The 19,328-nt window shown below is 41.4% G+C and overlaps 1 protein-coding gene across 3 annotated transcripts in view; it reads left to right on the top strand.

Annotated features, from left to right (window-relative positions):
* LOC123516419 (5'-deoxynucleotidase HDDC2-like) overlaps window positions 1-19,328 on the top strand; it is a 116,661-nt gene that overhangs the window by 11,487 nt on the left and 85,846 nt on the right. For all 3 annotated transcript variants that reach the window (XM_045275685.1, XM_045275684.1, XM_045275686.1), the window contains one exon: window positions 16,423-16,547. In XM_045275685.1, coding sequence (XP_045131620.1) covers window positions 16,423-16,547 — 125 coding nt within the window. The remainder of the gene's footprint in view (window positions 1-16,422; window positions 16,548-19,328) is intronic.

Raw genomic sequence — 19,328 nt, forward strand, 5'->3', positions numbered from 1 at the left:
TTTACTGTATATATATATATATATATATATATATATATATATATATATATATATATATATATATATACAGGCAACCCCCGTTTAACGAAGTTTCACACAACGAAATTTCGCTATAACGAAGGTTTCATTTTACTACCATCTGCTCGTTTAACGAACACCAAACTCGCTTTAACGAAGTTTTATCCAGGTAAATTTTTTTTTCCAAATTTGAAAGCCCCACTGTATCATGCAAGCTGGCAGGCTTTTGAATACATCAGGAGCTGCTGGTATTAAGGCCTGCCTCAGGAGAAATCCTGAGACACCTGTAGAATAAAGATCAAGATCAAGCCTCTCTTGGACAACACAGGCTCTGCCGATACAAAGGCCTGACTCAGAAGAAATTCTGTGTCACCTGTAGCATCAAGATCAAGATCAAGATCACACGCACCACTCACTCCCCAGTCAAAACATAACAGCGTCACCAGCAGCTCATCTTCCTTAGTTCAACTTACCACCAAAACGCCCTGCAATGTGGCCTAACGTTCCTAAGAAGACCAGGAAGTGTCTTACTCTTGAAGTGAAGCTGGGTATTATTCACAGACAAGAGAAAGGCCAGAAAACTAATAACATTGCTTCCCACCATGGCTTGACTCCATCTACTGTCTACTATTTTCAAGTCAAGAGACTCTATTAAGAAGGCTAGTGAGACCTCATCTTCCTTGCAAGCTAAAAGAACCACCAGAACTCGTGACTCTACAATGGATAAAATGGAAAGCCTTGTGGAAATGTGGTACATAAGTTTTGTATGCGGTACCATGATGCGCACTTTGTTTACATTCCACAGGTTGCCGGTTAGTGTCTTTCCCGTTTCACTCTCCCTCCCTTCATAAAGTTAAGATCATCAACATTATAAAGTTACGTACATACATACATTAGTGTACATTATAATGACTTAAATTAAACTACCTAAATGTTTAACTTCATAATTTTTACTTTCATTAAACCTTTTACTGTACTATGATGCACTCTCGCTTTGTTTACTCTCAATGGAAGTTCAAATCGGGTTAAACTTGTTATAATCAGTTCGCTTAACGAAGTTTCACTTAACGAAGTGTTTTTAGGAACGTAACCCCTTCGTTAAGGGGAGGCACAACAACTGGATGAAAAATATTCATAAAAAAAAAAGTTTTCAATATTTTTGTTTGAAACTTTTGCAATGTGCAATGGCACCATTTTCTGATATTATGGTAGTAGGTAGAACATTTTAGTTCATGACGTCACAGCTTAAAAAATTCACGTAAATTTTAATTTTCACTCTAGAGTTACCAAATTTTGCATGGTATTAGTAGAATAACATATTAACCTACCCAAGACAGTTTTTTGCTAAATTCGTTTTAGTTCGTGAGAAACCGCTTTCGCAATTTCATGAAATAATGACGTCACTATTTTTTTAGCTATATAACGTATCCAGAACAAGACTTTTTCGAATTTCTTAAAACCCTGTCTTGGAAATGTAGACATACCCATTATGTACAAGTATGGTGAGTTTCATTTAGATCCATCAAGTTTTTTGTGCACAGCTACTCATTGAAGTTAAAATTTGACGTTTTGAGATAAATGAGTTTAAAGTTTTGAGTATGACATATTATGTGGTAATTATCGAGGGATTCGATTTCTTTTAATGCATATGTACAACAAATATGTACTACACATGTTTAATATGTACTGCAAAAAATCGCCAATGAAATGTACTTACAGTAGCGAAGTCATTATCCATAACTCGGGGACGTAACAGGCCCCCTCCCCCCAGCCAGTGAGATGTTTATTCCTCCCACGACTGATGTCGGTCTCTTCTTGCACTTTTAGCGGCAATATTGCCTCACTGCTGGGGTGTACACAGTGGCATATCACTGTACAGAGTTTTTTTTTTACCAGCAATGAGCGCCTTCCCTGTACTCAATGCCACTGCTCACCAAACACGTAGGTAGGTTACTCTGTAGGGGCTATACCGGCGCCGTAGGTTTTGCCCTCTGCTGCTACCTTCTCTTCTTCTTGTATCTTCTGTTGCCACCCGGTGTTCGTTATTTACTGACTACGGCTTCATTCTTGAAGCTTTTTTCTATCTAGATATGCGAAATACTAAAAAATGATTTTTTGACCTAATTTTATCATCTCAGCTGTTGTGCCTCCCCTTAAACGGGGGTTGCCTGTACTTGTAAATAATATAACAATATAACCTTTTACTTATATAACGCTTCTACTCCTACCGCACTCCACAAAGCTCCCAGCTGTCCTGCCCTGGGCGTCACAACATTAGACCTGCCCACCTCCTGGCGGCCTCAGGCCGCCCCTCTCAGCAACCTGCAGTCCTTCGTCATGCCCTAATCAATATATTCCTACATAGTTGTAAATAATATACCAATATAACAATATAACCTTTTACTTACCTGAATAACCATAAAAAATGATTGGTTGAAAACTCGATAATGTTCTTTGAAAGTACAAAAACTCGAGTTACGTACTAAATCGACTTACGTCATGTTTCAGGAACGTAACTGACGTAACTCGACCTTATATATATATATATATATATATATATATATATATATATATATATATATATATATATATATACATATATAGTGGAGATTCAATACTCAGAATGTCAAAATAGTCAAACTTTTCAATAGTCGAATACAAAAGTTCGGCTTAATGCTAAAAAAAATACATATTAGTCGAACGTCCATCCACGTGGCTGTAAACAAATGGTCTCTCCCTTCCCGCCGCTCCACGTTCCCCACCAGTGCACCATAGCCAGTTTATCCTTCACTGTTGTAAGACTAACATTGTCCTGTGCTTTCTCTCTGCAGTTTTTTTTTTTTTTTTTCATTTTAAAGCTTACAATGGCACTGAAGAGGCTTGTTAGTGGTGAGAATAAGCCTACAAAAAAATGTAGTGATAACCATCGAAAGGAAAAAGGAGATTATTGATAAATACGAGAAAGGAGGAAGAATGCCCGATCCTGCAGCTGAGTACTGTGTGGCTAAATCTACAGTAGCCACAATACTGAAGACAGAGCTCATTAAAAGAGCTGATGTGGTGATTGGTGTGAAAATCAATTTAAGCGACCTGTGGCAATGGAAGAAATGGAAAAATTGTTGACTGGATAAACCAAAGGCAGATGGCTGGTGATTCTTTGTCAGAGGGCATAATTTGTGTGAAGGCTAGGCTGCTTGATCGTGATCTTATTTCTGATACTATATCTGACTCCAATGATGGTTTTAAAGCAAGTAAAGGGTGGTTTGTGAATTTCAAGAAAAGAACTGGAAATCATTCTGTTGTGAGGCACGGTGAAGAGGCACGGTTGAGATAATTAATCTCTAACGGCTAGGAATGACACAGCAGAAATAGAAATGAGCATGGCTTCCCAGACATTCGACATAATCCGAACCACGTGCTCCCTGCCAATGCCTGCCAATGCCAAGCACCATACACATTATTAGTTCTCATATTTAAACTATAATACTATATGGGGCAACACTTGCATTACACCACCACTAGGAATATGGTCTAATGGAGATGAACACCACAGTCTCTATATATTCACTAAATATCACATGAGATTCCTTCAGAGTCCTTACACACCTACCTGCCAATGCCAGGCACCAAACACAATGGCCGAGGCTTTCGTGTCTTGCCTCCACGGCAAGGAGGGAACAGAGTTACAAACACGAACGTTATTTCTCTATTCAATTTTCTCAACTCCCTCACACCATACACCTGATTGTAATATCACATTTAATTTTGTAGAATATATCCTTATGTAACATAAACCTTACAATGAGAAATACAAAGGCAAAACCTCAAATTAACCACAAGGATTGATGAATTATCGTACACTACCCTCTAGTATTGGAACATTATTTGTGCATGGGTTGGCTTTAAACGACAAATAAATATACTGAACCATGAGTTTACAAAATATAGGAATATTGGCTGGAATGGTAAGTGAACTGAGGGCTTATCAACATGGCTTAAAATACCTCATATAGCCACCGACACCAACATAGTTTTATAAGACTGCACCTGTCGATGTTGAATTCTCACCGTGTGGCGGCACAGGCTTAGGCAATACAATGGATGAGGCACATAAGAATGTTCTCTGAGTACTCTAATTAACTAATATTATAAGACAAAACTTTTAAAAATAAATACCTAAGATAATAGAGCTCGCTTAGACACTGACAGTACTTCACTTCCTGTTAACACACCCCTGCTTTTTTTTATCCCCACCACGAGCTTAAAAGAAAACCAACTATTGGGGTTAACTAAAAAAATAAAAAAAAACAATGGGGCATTACACCACCAGCAACTCCTATTGTATGTATTTTATATATGTTTTTGTAAAAAATATACAAATTAGATCACTCTGCAAACATTTTGATTGAGAGAGAGAGAGAGAGAGAGAGAGAGAGACGGGATACAAGGACCTGTTTTCTATTGCTCAAGCCAAGGCCTCTGGACCCGATCGGACACAAGGCCACGTACACCGATGATACCACCTCATTCAACCTGTGATATTTTAGTAACCATAGCATCTAGAGACTTCTGTTTTTTTGTATTGCAAAGAGGAAGAATTGCTTGTGAGCAGAACACCATTTGTTCTCACTCGTTTATTGAATTTCCAAGTGTAATCATTATGTGAATACAGGCTATTTTGTGTGTTTCTCGCCAAACATCTCGAGTTAGTGTGAGCTAAAAATTCCAACATTCCCGAGTTTTAATGGGTTAATTTTGATGAAACTGGCCTGTTTTGGAAAAAAAACAAACTACCAAACATGATCTGTATAACAAAGGAAGAGAAGTGTTTGCAGGATACAAGCCCATGAAAGACAGGCTAACCCTGCTTCTGTGCGCCAATGCTAGCGGTGACTGCAAAATTAAACCGTTTTTTGTATTTAGAAAAAAAAAAAAAAATTTATGTAGGGGAGAGGCTAGTCAAGGGCAAAAAAAAAAAAGAAAATATTAAAGTAAAGGCCCACTTGAGTGCTGGCTCTCTAAAAAGTGGGAAAGCATCAGCCAAAATTGGGGAACAAATGCCTCGATACCTCCCTCTTAAAAGAAGACGAAGTTGTAGGAAGTCGGAAATACAGATGCAGGGAGGGAGTTCCAGAGTTTACCAGTGAAAGGGATGAATGATTGAGAATACTGGTTAACTCTTGCGTTAGGGAGTTGGACAGAATAGGGATGAGAGGAAGAAGAAAGCCTTGTGCAGCGGGACCGCAGGAGGAGGGGAGGCATGCAGTTAGCAAGATCAGTAGAGCAGTTAGCATGAAAATAGCGATAAAAGATAGAAAGAGATGCAACATTTTGGTGGTGAGAAAGAGACTGAAGACAGTTAGTCAGGGGAGGGGAGTTGATGAGACGAAAAGCTTTATATTCCACCCTATCTAGTAAAACTGTGTGACTGAACCCCCCCCCCCCCAAACATTCGAAGAGTACTCCATACAAGGGCGGATAAGGCCCTTGTACAGAGTTAGCAGTTGGAGGGGCGAGAAAACTGGCGGAGACGTCTCAGAACACCTAACTTCATAGAAGCTATTTTAGCAAGAGATGAGATGTGAAGTTTACAGTTAAGATTATGAGTAAAGGACAGACCGAGGATATTCATTGTGGAAGAGGGAGACAGTTGAGTGTCATTGAAGAAGAGGTGATAGTTGTCTGGAAGGTTGTGTCGAGTTGATAGATGGAGGAATTGAGTTTTTGAGGCATTGAAAACTACTAGATTTTCTCTGCCCCATTCGGAAATCTTAGAAAAATCGGAACTCATGCGTTCTGTGGCGTCCTAGCATGATCTGTTGACTTCCTGAAGGGTTGGTCATCTCTGAAAGGATGTGGAAAGATGTAAGGTGGTATAATCAGCGTAGGAGTGGATAGGGCAAGAAGTTTGGTTAAGAAGGTCATTAATGAATAATAGAAAGAGAGTGGGTGACAGGACAGAACCCTGAGGAACTCCACTATTAATAGATTTAGGAGAACAGTGGCAGTTTACCACAGCAGCAATAGAATGGTCAGAAAGTTTGGAAATCAAAGCTTTATGCCAGACTCTATCAAAAGCTATTGATAGAGTCTCTAAAAGAGGATGACCAAGACTCAGTAAGGAAAGCCAGAAGATCAACAGTAGAGCGACCGTGACGGAAGCCATACTGGCGATCAGACAAAAGATTGTGAAGTGACAGATGTTTGAGAATCTTCCTATTCAGGATAGATTAAAAAAGCTATAGGACAGTTGTTTGAGGGATTGGAACAGTCACCCTTTTTAGGAACAGGCTGAATGTAGGCAAACTTTCAGCAGGAAAGAAAGGTAGAAGTAGATAGACAAAGTTGGAAGAGTTTGGCCAGGGAAGGTGCAAGCATGGAAGAACAGTTTTTGAGAACAATAGGAGGTACCCCATCAGGACCATAAGCCATCCAAGGGTTTAGGCCAGTGAGGGCATGGAAAACATCGTTATGAAGAATTTTAATTGTAGACATGAAAATGAGGGAGGAGGAGAGGAAGGGACAAGCCCAGAATCATCCAAGGTGGAGTTGTGAGCAAAGGTTTGAGAGAAGAGGTGGCAGTGGTGCCATCAGGATGAAATAAAGGAGGGAAAAATGAAGAAGTGAAGTTATTTGAGATGTTTTTGGCTAGATGCCAGAAGTCTCGTGGGGAGTTTGAGTTTGAAAGATTTTGACATTTTCTATTTATGAAGGAGTGTTTGGCAAGTTGAAGAACAGACTTGGCATGATTCCGGGGCAGAGATATAAAGTGCATGAGATTCAGAAGATGGAAGGCTCAAGTACCTTTTGTGGGCAACCTCTCTATCATGTATAGCATGAAAACAGGTTGAGTTAAACCAAGGTTTAGAAGGTTTAGGTTGAGGAAAAGAATGAGGAATGTACGCCTCCATGCCAGATACTAACACCTCTGTTATGTGTTCAGCACAAAGAGATGGGTCTCTGACACGGAAGCAATAATCATTCCAGGGAAAATCAGCATAATACCTCCTCAGGTCCCCCCAACTGGCAGAGGCAAAATGCTAGAGGCACCTTCGCTTTGGGGGATCCTGCGGAGGGATTGGAAGAATAGGACAAGATACAGAAATGAGATTGTGATTGGAGGAGCCCAACGGAGATGAAAGGGTGACAGCATAAGCAGAAGGGTTAGAGGTGAGGAAGAGATCAAGAATGTTGGGCGTGTCTCCAAGACGGTCAGGAATACAAGTAGGGTGTTGCACCAGTTGCTCTAGGTCATGGAGGATAGCAAAGTTGAAGGCTAGTTCACCAGGGTGGTCAGTGAAGGGGAGAGGAAAGCCAAAGCTGGTGGTGAACATTGATATCTCCAAGAATGGAAATGTCAGCGAAAGGGTAGAGGGACAGAATGTGCTCCACTTTAGAAGTTAAGTAGTCGAAGAAATTACTATTGTCAGAAGAGTTAGGGGAGAGATAAACAGCACAGATGAATTTAGTTTGAGAGTGACTGTTAAGTCGTAGCCAGATGGTGGAAAATTCAGAAGACTCAAGAGCGTGGGCACGAGAGCAAGTTAAGTCGTTGCGTACATAGACGCAACATCCAGCTTTGGAATGAAAATGAGAATAGAGAAAGTAGGAGGGAACAGAAAAGGGGCTACTGTCAGTTGCCTCAGATAGCTGTGTTTCGGTGAGGAAAAGAAGATGAGGTTTAGTAGAGGAGAGGTGGTGTTCCACAGATTGAAAATTAGATCTAAGACCGTGAATGTTGCAGAAGTTAATGTAGAAAAAGTTGAGGGAGGTGTCAAGGCATTTGTGGTCTTCAACAGTAGAGGTGTCCAACCTGGGGACATTTTTGGAGGTGTCTCCAAGCGTATTCAAACCTACCGCGCGAGCGATCCCTTGATCCCGCTAGGCAGCAGCACTTACTCCCATGCCCTTCCGCTCTCACTCGCTGACAACTTGAGTAATGGCGGCGCCACACGGCGAGTTTGTAGCATTCTTCGTCATTCCAGCATGGCAGGAGTGTACGTACGTCCCATCACCACTTAAGGCGGCGTCACACTAGCACTTTCTTTTATTTTTCTTTCTCTTGTCTTCCACATCTGGTGCAAAGTCTCTTTCTTCTCCCTCAGTTTTGTTTTTCTGAACAAAAACGTCTGATTTATTTTCCAACTTCCTGGTACAGCTGGTGCAGGTGCCGAAATGCCGTTATAGACAACACTATGTTCCCACCGGAAATTTTTGCCATTAAACACGGGATTCCGGTAAATCGCGTGCCGTTAAAGCGGGGTTCAACCTGTATAGGGTAAAGTCCGGCAAGGGGGTAGACCCCCGGACATTTTCCATTGCCGGACATTTGCCATTCCCGGACAAGCCTTCCCCCCTTTTAGTCCGGCAAATCGAGGGTTGAGTGTATATGTATATATATGTATATATATATATATATATATATATATATATATATATATATATATATATATATATATATATATATATATATATATATATATATATATATATATATATATATATATATATATATATATATATATATATATATATATATATACATATATATATATATATATATATATATATATATATATATATATATATATATATATATATATATATATATATATATATATATATATATATATATATATATATATATATATATATATACACAGTCTGTGCGAAAAGATAAGGCACTTTGAAAAAAAAACACATTTTTATGGTTAGCGCCTCAAAACATGGGCAATAACACTCACCGACCCTTCCAAGTACAGTAAGGTCTCGGTTTACGTCAGAGTTACATTCCTGAAACATGACGTAAGTCGATTTTGTACGTAACTCGAGTTTCCGTACATTCCAAAGCATATTGTCGAGTTTTCAACCAATCATTGTTTATGGTCATTCAGGTAAGTTAAAGGTTATATTGTTATATTATTTACAACTATGTAGGAATATGAAACACAAGCGGTTTTTTGTTGTTGATTAGGGCCACGAACGCGAAGGACTGCAGGTTGCAGAGAGGGGTGGACGCCTGAAGCTGCCAGAAGGGTGGGCAGGTCGAATGTTGTGACGCCCAGGGTGGACAGCTGGGAGCGTAGTGCAGTGCGGTAGGAGTAAAAGCGTGGGCAACGGGGGAGGAAATGCAATAGGAAAGGGCAATAAGGATCAGCAGACAGGCGCAGACGGTGCAAGTGAGCTGCGAGTGTCGTGTGGCCCAGGTGAAGGCTCCAGAGTTGTTATTGTTGTGATGGGTGTGCGAGCCCTCAAGGTCGTCAACCTCCCCGTTGTCATGGTAACGGGCTTCCCATTTTCTTCTTCCCTCCCTCACACACAGCTGCTGCTTCCCTTCTCATGTCTTTTAATTATGTCCTCTTTTTCTTGTAGCATAATGGTTTTCCTTTTCTTAGCATCACTGCTGTCACTAAGAAGTTTTCTCTTTGGTGCCATTGAGCAAGATACTAAGAACTTGAGTGAGTAAACGCAGAAGTAGGATAACACTCTTGCCAGGGGCGATGGTGTGGTGGAACTGAGGCAGGGTGTTATTATATTCAAGCGTGAGGCAGGCGGTGTGGCGGGCAACCACCAACAATAATCATAAATCCCGCACTTTATGATTTGTAAATTTTTAATTTTTTTAATCTTAAATTGCCTTATAGTGGACTGATGTAACTACGAGTTTGACGTAACTCGAGACCGACGTAACCCGGGACTTAACTGTATATATATATATATATATATATATATATATATATATATATATATATATATATATATATATATATATATATATATATATATATATATATATATATATATATATATATATATATATACACACAGGAATACTTGCTCAATGAACAGGATAGGGGGCGTCAAAGCTGTTCGTAGAGCGAAAATTCGTTAAGCGGATGTAATTTTCTGATAGGAAATAATGGAAATAAGGGGAGGATGCGTTCTGGGCTGGTCCCCAACATACCACATGGGTTAAAAAAAAAATTTATTTATATGTTTGGCAGCACATTGAGCCACCGGTGTACCACTACTTTTATGATGTCATATGAGTCATTGGAAGTTAGAGAAGCTACCAGTGGCGGCTCGTGACTGTTACTGATAGGGGGGCTGTCTCACATTCAGATAAATAAAATCTTAAATGCTTTTATGGTTATTGTTTAACATATCATTGATTGATAGATTATAAAGATAGATAGATAATTATTTAATTATTTAGGTCTTATCCTAACAGTAAATGCTTGACTTCTTTAGTGCTGGCTTAGGCTATTTGAAAAGGAATTTTAATGTCTGGTAATGGGCGACCTGCTCGTTTAATTGCTACCTTCTCTTGAAGTGTTAACTGTGAAAAATTGAGTTCTTTCAATGCAGAAACCATCTTTTCTTCTTGTGCCATTTTGCAAAATACTGCTAGGCCTACCTGGGAAAAAGAAAAAAAAATACTATTATATATGATGTTTCTGTAATTTTACACCATCTATGATAATCAAGATTGAGCACAAGCCATCACTGATCAATAATATTTTAAAATCATCCTTGACAAATTGAAAAACACGATCGAAAATAAGACTGACACAAGAACACTCACCTCGCCACAACAACGGCTGAGACAAGACTGAGCTGGACTCAGTCCACACTCGCCATTCCGCCCGGGAAGCCTCTCCACCATTTCTCCCCGCTTTCATATCATTAAATAGTAAATAATTTCTGTACTTCCTCATTGTTTTGCAGTTTTTTTTTCATATAAACATATGAGAATTGATGTTTTCATGTGAATGGTAGTCAAACATAAATAAATTAACATTATTTTCGTGAATCCTAGAAATCCACTGGGGGCCTGCAGTCTCGTAGTCCCTATTGACGAGCCGCCACTGGAAGCTACGTACAAATTCTCTCACATTCTCGCATTTATGTTCACAAAACAACATTTCTATTAGCTTTTTACAAACCTTGCCCCCAAGAAAGGATTGTTTTGTAATGCATAAAGTGAAATCTTACATGGAATACCAAAAAAATAAAGCAGAAATGAGATGAGCCACAGACGAAACGGGAGACTCACGGTGACTTGGCCGCTTCTTCTTCTTGTGACCGTTTTAGCCTGTGTGTTGTCTTTCCCCATGATATTTGTTTCCACTCTATTGCCTGCTATAATGGATATCATATCTTAGTATTCATATGCGTTCATGCCATGAGGATAACCTTAACTCCGTGGCACTGAGTGATAGTGAATTATTAAAGAAATACCGTGGTATTTCATTAATAATTCACTATCACTCTGTGCCACGGAGTCGAGGTTATCCTCGTGGCATGAGCATATATGAATACTAAGATATGATATCCATTATAGCAGGCAAGAGAGGAGTGAAAGCATAAACATCATGATGAAAGTAACACACAAGCAAAAGGGTCACAAGAAGAAGAAGAAGCGGCCTAGTGGCGGCAAGTCTCCTGCTTCATCTGTGGCTCATCTCATCTCTGCGTTATTGTTTGGTATTCCACGTAAGATTTCACTTTATGCATTACAAAACAATCCTTTCTTCGGGGCAAGGTTCGTAAAAAGCTAATAAAAATGTTGTTTTGTGAACATATATGCATTATATAAGACAGTAACACCACCTCCAGAGGTGGTGTTCCCAGCAACCTTAGAGCAACCTGATAGCTACCTTGTCACCATCCCTCCAAGCGTTCATGGATGCCATTTCGCTGCAAGAGGTTGCTCTGACGTTGTTAAAGAATCTTGGATCCAGCTCCAGGAGCACTAGAGACAGCCAGCCAATCACAGTAAAACTACCGCATTCGGTCCCTCACCCGGCAAATTCAAACCCAGAAAATTCGCTAAAGCGGATGTGGTTGTACGTTATGCGGATTTTTGGTTGTAACTTTATATAGTACGTTAAACTGGAAATTCATTAAACGAACGTTCGTTAAGCGGAGTATTACTGTATATATATATATATATATACAGGTGTCCCTCGGTTAACGATCGACTACTTAACGATATTTCGCTCATACGATCCCTCCAAATTAATCCCTATTTTTTGGTTAACGATCGCCAAAATTCGGTTAACGATCGGATTGACCAATCGCAATCGCGATCGCAATCGCGATCGCAGCGCCTCCATCCACCCGCGGCCCGTGCAGTAAACACACCACAGTCTTTCCCGCTGTTTTGATTGTGCAACAACAACTCTATCACGCTCGCTCTAAACTTCTTTTTGTGCTTATTTGTGATCAAGTGAACTTAGTGATGGCTTCCAAGCGACCCAACGATTGTTCTCCACCGGGAGATAAGGCTAAAAATCGAGAAAGAGCATTGGCCTTGATATTAAGTTGAACATTGTGACTCGTCATGAGGGTGGTGAAGGGGTAAACTCTATTGCTCGTGCCCTTGGTTTATCTCAATCAACTGTATCAACAGTTCTCCAGAAAAAGTACAAGTGAAGCAGCAGGCCAACCAAGTCACAAACCTGCACAAACACACAACAACTCGTAACAGGGAACCGATTATGGAAAAATTGGAACGTTTGCTGAGGCTATGGATTGAAGACCACACACACCGCCGCATGCCTCTTTCTACCCAACTCGTTACTACTAAGGCACTGAGCCTGTGGGAGGACCTGAAACCAGAATTCAACATAGGCGAGACAGTGTCCTTCAAGGCCAGTAAGGGGTGGTTTGAACGTTTCAAACATCGTGGGAGTCTACACAACCTCAAGGTTAGTGGGAGGCAGCGAGTTCGGATCAACCGCTGCAAACGCCTTCAAGCCTTTGCTTAAAGAGCGCATCGAGGAAGGAGGTTATTCAGCCAAGCAGGTTCTAAACTTTGACGAGACAGGCCTGTATTGGAAGAAGATGTCATCGAGAACGTTTATAGCAAAGGAGGAGAAGTCGGCACCAGGATTCAAGGCATCTAAAGACAGGTTAACATTATTGGTGGGGGGGAATGCCGCTGGTGATCTTAAGCTTAAACCATGCCTTATTTACCATTCCCAAAACCCAAGAGCTCTGTCTGGCTATATTAAGGAATATTTGCCCGTAGTATGGAAGGCAAACAAAAAGGGGTGGATGACGACTGTTATCATGCAAAGTTACGTGACAGGATACCTCTCCAAATTCCTAAAAGAATATGCTGCCCAAAACAACATTGCTAACAGATTTCTCTTGCTGTGTGACAACGCCCCAGCCACCCAGAGAGCATGAATGACTGGGCAGATAATATTGAGGTCATGTTTATGCCCCAAACACAACTGCCCTCATCCAGCCGATGGACCAAGGAGTCATCGCTACTTTCAAGGCCTATTACCAGCGGCGCACCATGAAACAGCTGTTGGCCTGCATTGACACCCCTGACAAGCCGACCATGAAACAATTTTGGAAGGATTATAACATTAAAAAGGGGATCGACAACATCGACGAGTCATGGAAGGAGGTGTCCAAGTCGGCAATGAATGGATGTTGGCGTAATTTGTGGCCTGAGTGCGTGGAACGTAAACAGGAAGTCCCTGTCGATGTTACAGCAGTAAGGAAAGACATCGTTCATATCTCCCATAAGGCAGGCTTCAATGAGGTGGACGAGAATGACGTACAAGAACTGCTGGACAGTCATTCTGAGCCTCTCTCCAACGACGACCTCATGGAGTTGGAGAAACAAAATACTTTGGAGGAAATGGAGGAGGACAAGGAGCCTGAAAGAACCCTCTCCGTCAAGATTTTCGAGGAGATTTTTAATCATATTAACCAGGCCATACATCTTCTCCAGGAGAATGACCCCAACCCAAACCGAAGTAATGGCGTGACTAATGCTATAGAAAATGACATGAAAGTGTATAAAGAACTATTTGAGGCAAAGAAAAGGATGGCAAAACAGACAGTCATCTCATCTTTCTTCAAACCACTCACCGCCCAAGCAACCCCATCCACATCCCAAGCAACCCCATCTACCGATCAAGCAACTCCATCCACCTCCCAAGCTACCCCATCCACCTCAAAAGCAATCCCATCTACTTCCATAGGAGTCATCTCGTCGTACTTCAAAGTTCGTCCTGCTACCTCGAAAAAAACTCCACCCACTTCCAAAACAACTCCATCCACCTCCAAAACAACTCCACCCACATCCAATCTATCCTTCACATCCACCGTAACCTTGAGTGACGATGAGGAGAGCCTGGATGACCCACCCCCACTGGAAAACGTATTCTCTCAAGAATTTGAAGGGTTTGAAGCAGCTGACCGAGTTTGGGTCGGGTGTGGGCATGATGAGATTTAATCCTCCAAGGCCCTGTGTCCCCTCGGGGGGCACAAAACAACACACTACGCATATCACATCCACTCCTCAAGGTAAGTACTACCAATTCTAAAGGTGTAAATAACAACTAACAACATAGAAAGTGTCGTTTATTTACGCATCGCGAAATACATGTATGTAGTTGATAATTTCAAATCCCTCAGTTAGCGATCGTTTCGGTTAGCGATCTGTTTTTGGGAAACGTAACCCTATCGTTAACCAAGGGATACCTGTATATATATATATATATATATATATATATATATATATATATATATATATATACATATATATATATATATATATATATATATATATATATATATATATATATATATATATATATTTTTTTTTTTTTTTTTTTTTTTTTTTTTGTTCTGGTCCATTTTTTTTTTTTTTTTTTGTTCTGGTCCAGCAGTGGAAAGTGGTTCAGTTTTTTGTTTACATTTTTCAAGGACTGCAATCCAACATTTGTTCCTAAATTTTGGATAACACGTGACTAAGAGAACTGGCAACCCAGTTGGCCATTTTTTTCCATATTTTGTTGCCCTTGGCCAGTTATCCCTCCTGCGTAGAAAAAAAAAAAAAAACTTTCTGGTTCTGTACAGAGTTAGTAGGGGTAAAAGAAAACAAACTTGCTGAATGAAATGACTCTGATTGCCTAACTTTATGGAAGCTGTCTTAGCTAGAGATGAGATAGAAGTTTACAGTTTCTGTCAGAAGCTTTTGATTTAGTAAGAAAAGCTAGAATATAAAAGTCATACTGATGATCAGATAGATGATTGTGAAATGATAGGTATTTAAGAGTCTTCTTGTTGATGAAAGATAAAAAAGATCTAGATAGATAGGTAATTAAAGAAATGATAATGGTCTCCCTTTTTAGGAACAATCTGAAGGTGGACAAATTTCCAGCAAAATAGAATGGTAGAAGTCAATAAACATAACTGAAAGAGTATGATTGGGCAAGCTGCAAGCCCAGAAGCACAGTTTTGGAAAACATTAGGAGGGACCACAGGTTCATAAGCCTTATTTCCAAGGGTTGAAGCCAGTGAGGGCATGGAAAACATCACTGCAAAAGATTTTGATGGAAAGTATGAAAATTAATAATCAGAGGGTGATGGTGTGGGGAACAAGCCATGGATCATCTAAGGTAGAATTTTTAGCAAATGTTTAAGCAAAAAAGTTTAGCTTTAGAAACAGATGTGATGGCAGTGATGCCATCAGATTGAAATAAAGGAAGTAAAGATGAAGAAGTAAAGTTGTTGATATTTTTTTGGTTAGGTGACAGAAATCTTGAGGGGAGTTGGATCTGGAAAGATTTTGACACCTATATGAAGGACAGACTTTTCTTTAATTAAGTCATGTTGATACAAGTTGGTCCAGTTGACCAAAGCCTGTGTTAATTTGTGCTGTACATGGAATGAATTGATCAGGCTTGATGGGTTTTATATTTTCTATATATATGTATGTACAGATCTTATTTATCAATCTGATACAAAAGTAAATTTTGTTATATAAAAAGATAAGAAAGAAAGGTAAAATATTTAGGCTCTTTTTGGAGGGACTGAATTTTTTCTGTAAAGCCAACCTTGTTTTGGGATGACCTGCTTCTGCTTACATCATAATTTTTCATGTAGATTCTCATTTGGTATGTGTGTGTTCCAGATTGGTATTTTGCTAGATCTCTACATAGAGGTGCATTGGCATTCATGAAATGTCAACAAAAATAGGACTTTGAACAGAATTGAAAAATAGATTTTTGGTGATGCTGAGTGGATGTCAGAGTTTTTGGTCCCACCCATAGTTTCCTTCTCTCCCTCTTCCTGCCTCTTTCATATCTCTCATAACTTTGCATGGTATTTTTGTGATAATATTATATGGTATTTTCTGATATAACATTTTATCTTATAAATAATATAAACAAAAGTGACATATAGTGATAGCCACAACAGTGATATTGTATTAGTAAAAAATGAATCATGATGAATAATGTAGGATGCTGCATAAAACTCACCAGACTGTATGACGGCATTTCTCATGGCTGTTTGTGCATATAGAGCTGTGATTTTTTTTATTCAGATTTTATAAATATTTACCATTCCTTTTTTTTTTTTTTTTTTCAGCACCTGAAAAGAACTGGTTGGGTTCTTCGCAAAGTGAATGAGCCAGAGACTGTGTCAGGTCACATGTACCGCATGGCAATCATGTCATTTTTGTTTGATGATGATGATGGTGTTGACAGAGACCGGTGAGTCTTTATCTTTCATGTTAGCATTATTGTGATACTTGTATTGAATTTGACAGTGATAGATTATATCATTGTAGGAATGAAAATTAGGGTTATATGAACTATTTAATCAGAATAGTGAGATTTCCATTGTGGATTGTGACAAATTTCAGTGGAACTGGTATAGCTAAAACTTTCTTTTTTATGAGTGGTGAAAGTGGTAAATAAATCTCAGGTTGACCCAGGAATACTTTTGCTTCTCTAATGTTTTGACAAGAAAGTTTCTAGAGAGATACAGTATCATGCAATATATACTGTGTACTGTTGAACCTCACATCTATGGACTAATTGGCCATAAGGGTGGGGCGGGATGGGTTGTCCGTTGATGTGAATAATCAGTTGATGTAAAGTGTTTTAGTGCAGGGAGTGTTAACATACCATATCTTCTACCAGATGAAGTTACAGAGAGAAAAGTTCATGCTGAAGGAAGTGGTATTTCAATAGTAGTTCACTATCACTCAGTACCATAGATTTAAGGTGATTCTCATAGCATGATCATATATGAATACAAAGATATGATTTGTTGCTACATATACTAATTACCCATATGTAATTACATATGCATATATGCCATTATTCCCACACTCAGCACAGAAAATCAACCAGCACCTCTATATGTAGAGATCGTGCCTATAGAAGTTCCACATCACCTCTGTGCGCATGCGCACCGGGAACCACCAGCCCAGCTGGCCAACCTTACCTCAGATCCTTTCTGTGCTTGGCACGGTGTTCACCTGCGCCTCTTCTCGCTTCTTCCTGCCTTTCTTTTGTGCCCACTTCATTGCCGCTTCCTTCTCTACTTCTCCCTGAGTTGCCATGGCCACTCGGAGTTGTGCTGGAGGCAAGAGGTGGTTGCTGGGCAAAGCTTTAGAGCCGCATTCCCGCTGTGTGTCTTGTCGGCCCGCCATGTGTTCAGCCGAAGACCGGTGCAGTGAGTGTTCCCACCTCTCCCTTCTCCGGTTCCAAGCGTATGTGAAGGATGCTGAGAAACATTCTGCTAAGGAGAAGAAGCAGGCCAAATCGTCTGGCGGTTCCAATGAAAAGCGTTCTCGCCGGCAGGAGCCAGCTTCTGAGGCCCCTTGGGCCAGCAGGTTTGTCGCTGTAGAGGCTGATCTGGCAGCTATGAAGGGTTTTATTAGCCAGTTGTCAGTGGTTTTGTTGCCCCTTGCTTCCGGTTCTGTGTTTTCAGGGTTGGCGGATGGCGGAGCGAGTGTGCGTCCACCCCGCAGGTTGGTGTAGGGGGGCCAGTTTCCCCCCGGCTCAGGGCCTTCGGTGGTGGCTGCTGGTAGTAGTGGAGTGAGTCTCAGTGTGTCCCCTCTCCCTGGTTTGGCTCCGGGAGTGAGTGGGGGACAGGCTCCTTCTGTTCGAAGCCCTGCCCCGAAGTTGGCGGTCGTGGGAGTGAATTTGCGTGCGGCCCCGCCAGTAGCAAGTGGCGTGCCTTCTCTTGCTGTTCCTGGCCCTTTTACGGAGTTTTCGGGGCTCGGTGGAGTTAGCGTATGTGCGGCCTCTCTCCCTAGTCTGGCCCTGGGAGAGAGTGGGGTCCAGTCCTCCGCTGTTTAGGCTCTTCCGTGGACTTTTCTAGCTTCAGGTGTGTGAGCTTCAGTGCGGCCCTGTTCCGTACCATGGCCCCAGCAGTGAGTGTGGTGCAGACTCCCGCTGTGTCAGGTGCTTCCAGGGAGTTTTCAGATCTCGGTGGAATGAGCTTGTGTGCAGTCCCGCTCCCTGATGTGGCTCCGGGATTGAATGATTTGCAGGCTCCCGCGGATCCATTTTCTTCTGTGGCCGGTCCTGGGGTCGGTAGATTGAGTCTATGCGCTGCTCCTCTCTCTGGTAAGGCCTCGGGGGTTTGTGGGGAGCCAGCTCCTGCTGGGCCAGTCTCCTCCTTGGGCCTTGTTGGTGGCGGAGAAACAGGACTTCATGCAGCACCACTCCCTGGTGGGTTGCCAGGTGATGGCAATTTTGCAGGCTCAGCGGGCGTGTCTTCCATGGGCCTGCCTCATGTTGATTTGCTACAGGGGTCAATGCCCTCGTAGGTCCGGCCCCGGCCAGTTGATGTAAAGCGCGGACCCTGGTGGCACAGTAGTTCGTCAGGCTGCTGCCAAGGGCTGGCCTTCGTTTTTCTGAAGAGGTGGATGAGGTTTTTGATGATGTTCTCTTGGGGGAGGCTGGCACTCCAGATGAGGAAGGTGCATCCTCCTTTTGTGAGCTTATTACCTCAGTGAGAGAGTCCTTGGGTCTCCCCATGCCCTCTTCTCTTGCTTCTATTCTTCAGACTGGGGTCGAGCAGACCTCTGGGACTTCACAGCCTGGCTCCACTCCCTTGGTGCTGCCTCGTTCTCCTCTGGCTCTGGAGGTTCACAGGGAACAGCTGGACTGTTCCCTGGGGATCTCTAATCCAGCGTCTGCCAAGTTCGCCTTGCCCAGGAGATGGGCTTCAAGGGTGGAGAGGTGGTACACTCCAGAAGAAGATTTCTGTGGAGCTCCTCCTCTCAATGATGAGCTGCTTCATTTGGTGGAGAGTAAAGATCTGTCTGTGAGTCTTCCCTGGTGTATGGCTACTCAGTTAGAGGGTATTTTGAGTACTCTGGTTGATATCTCTTCCTGGACAGATCAGGTTCTGGGAGCCCTTGCTGGCCTTTCCAGTGCTGCCCCCTAGAGGGGTTTGGACTGCCTGGGCAAATTTAAATATTATTCAGCCCTGTGAAATGCTCCGTTTGAGGATGATGATGTTACACAGGCAGG

Source organism: Portunus trituberculatus, chromosome 41 (assembly GCF_017591435.1).
Source record: "Portunus trituberculatus isolate SZX2019 chromosome 41, ASM1759143v1, whole genome shotgun sequence".
Classification (NCBI taxonomy): Eukaryota; Metazoa; Arthropoda; class Malacostraca; order Decapoda; family Portunidae; genus Portunus; species Portunus trituberculatus.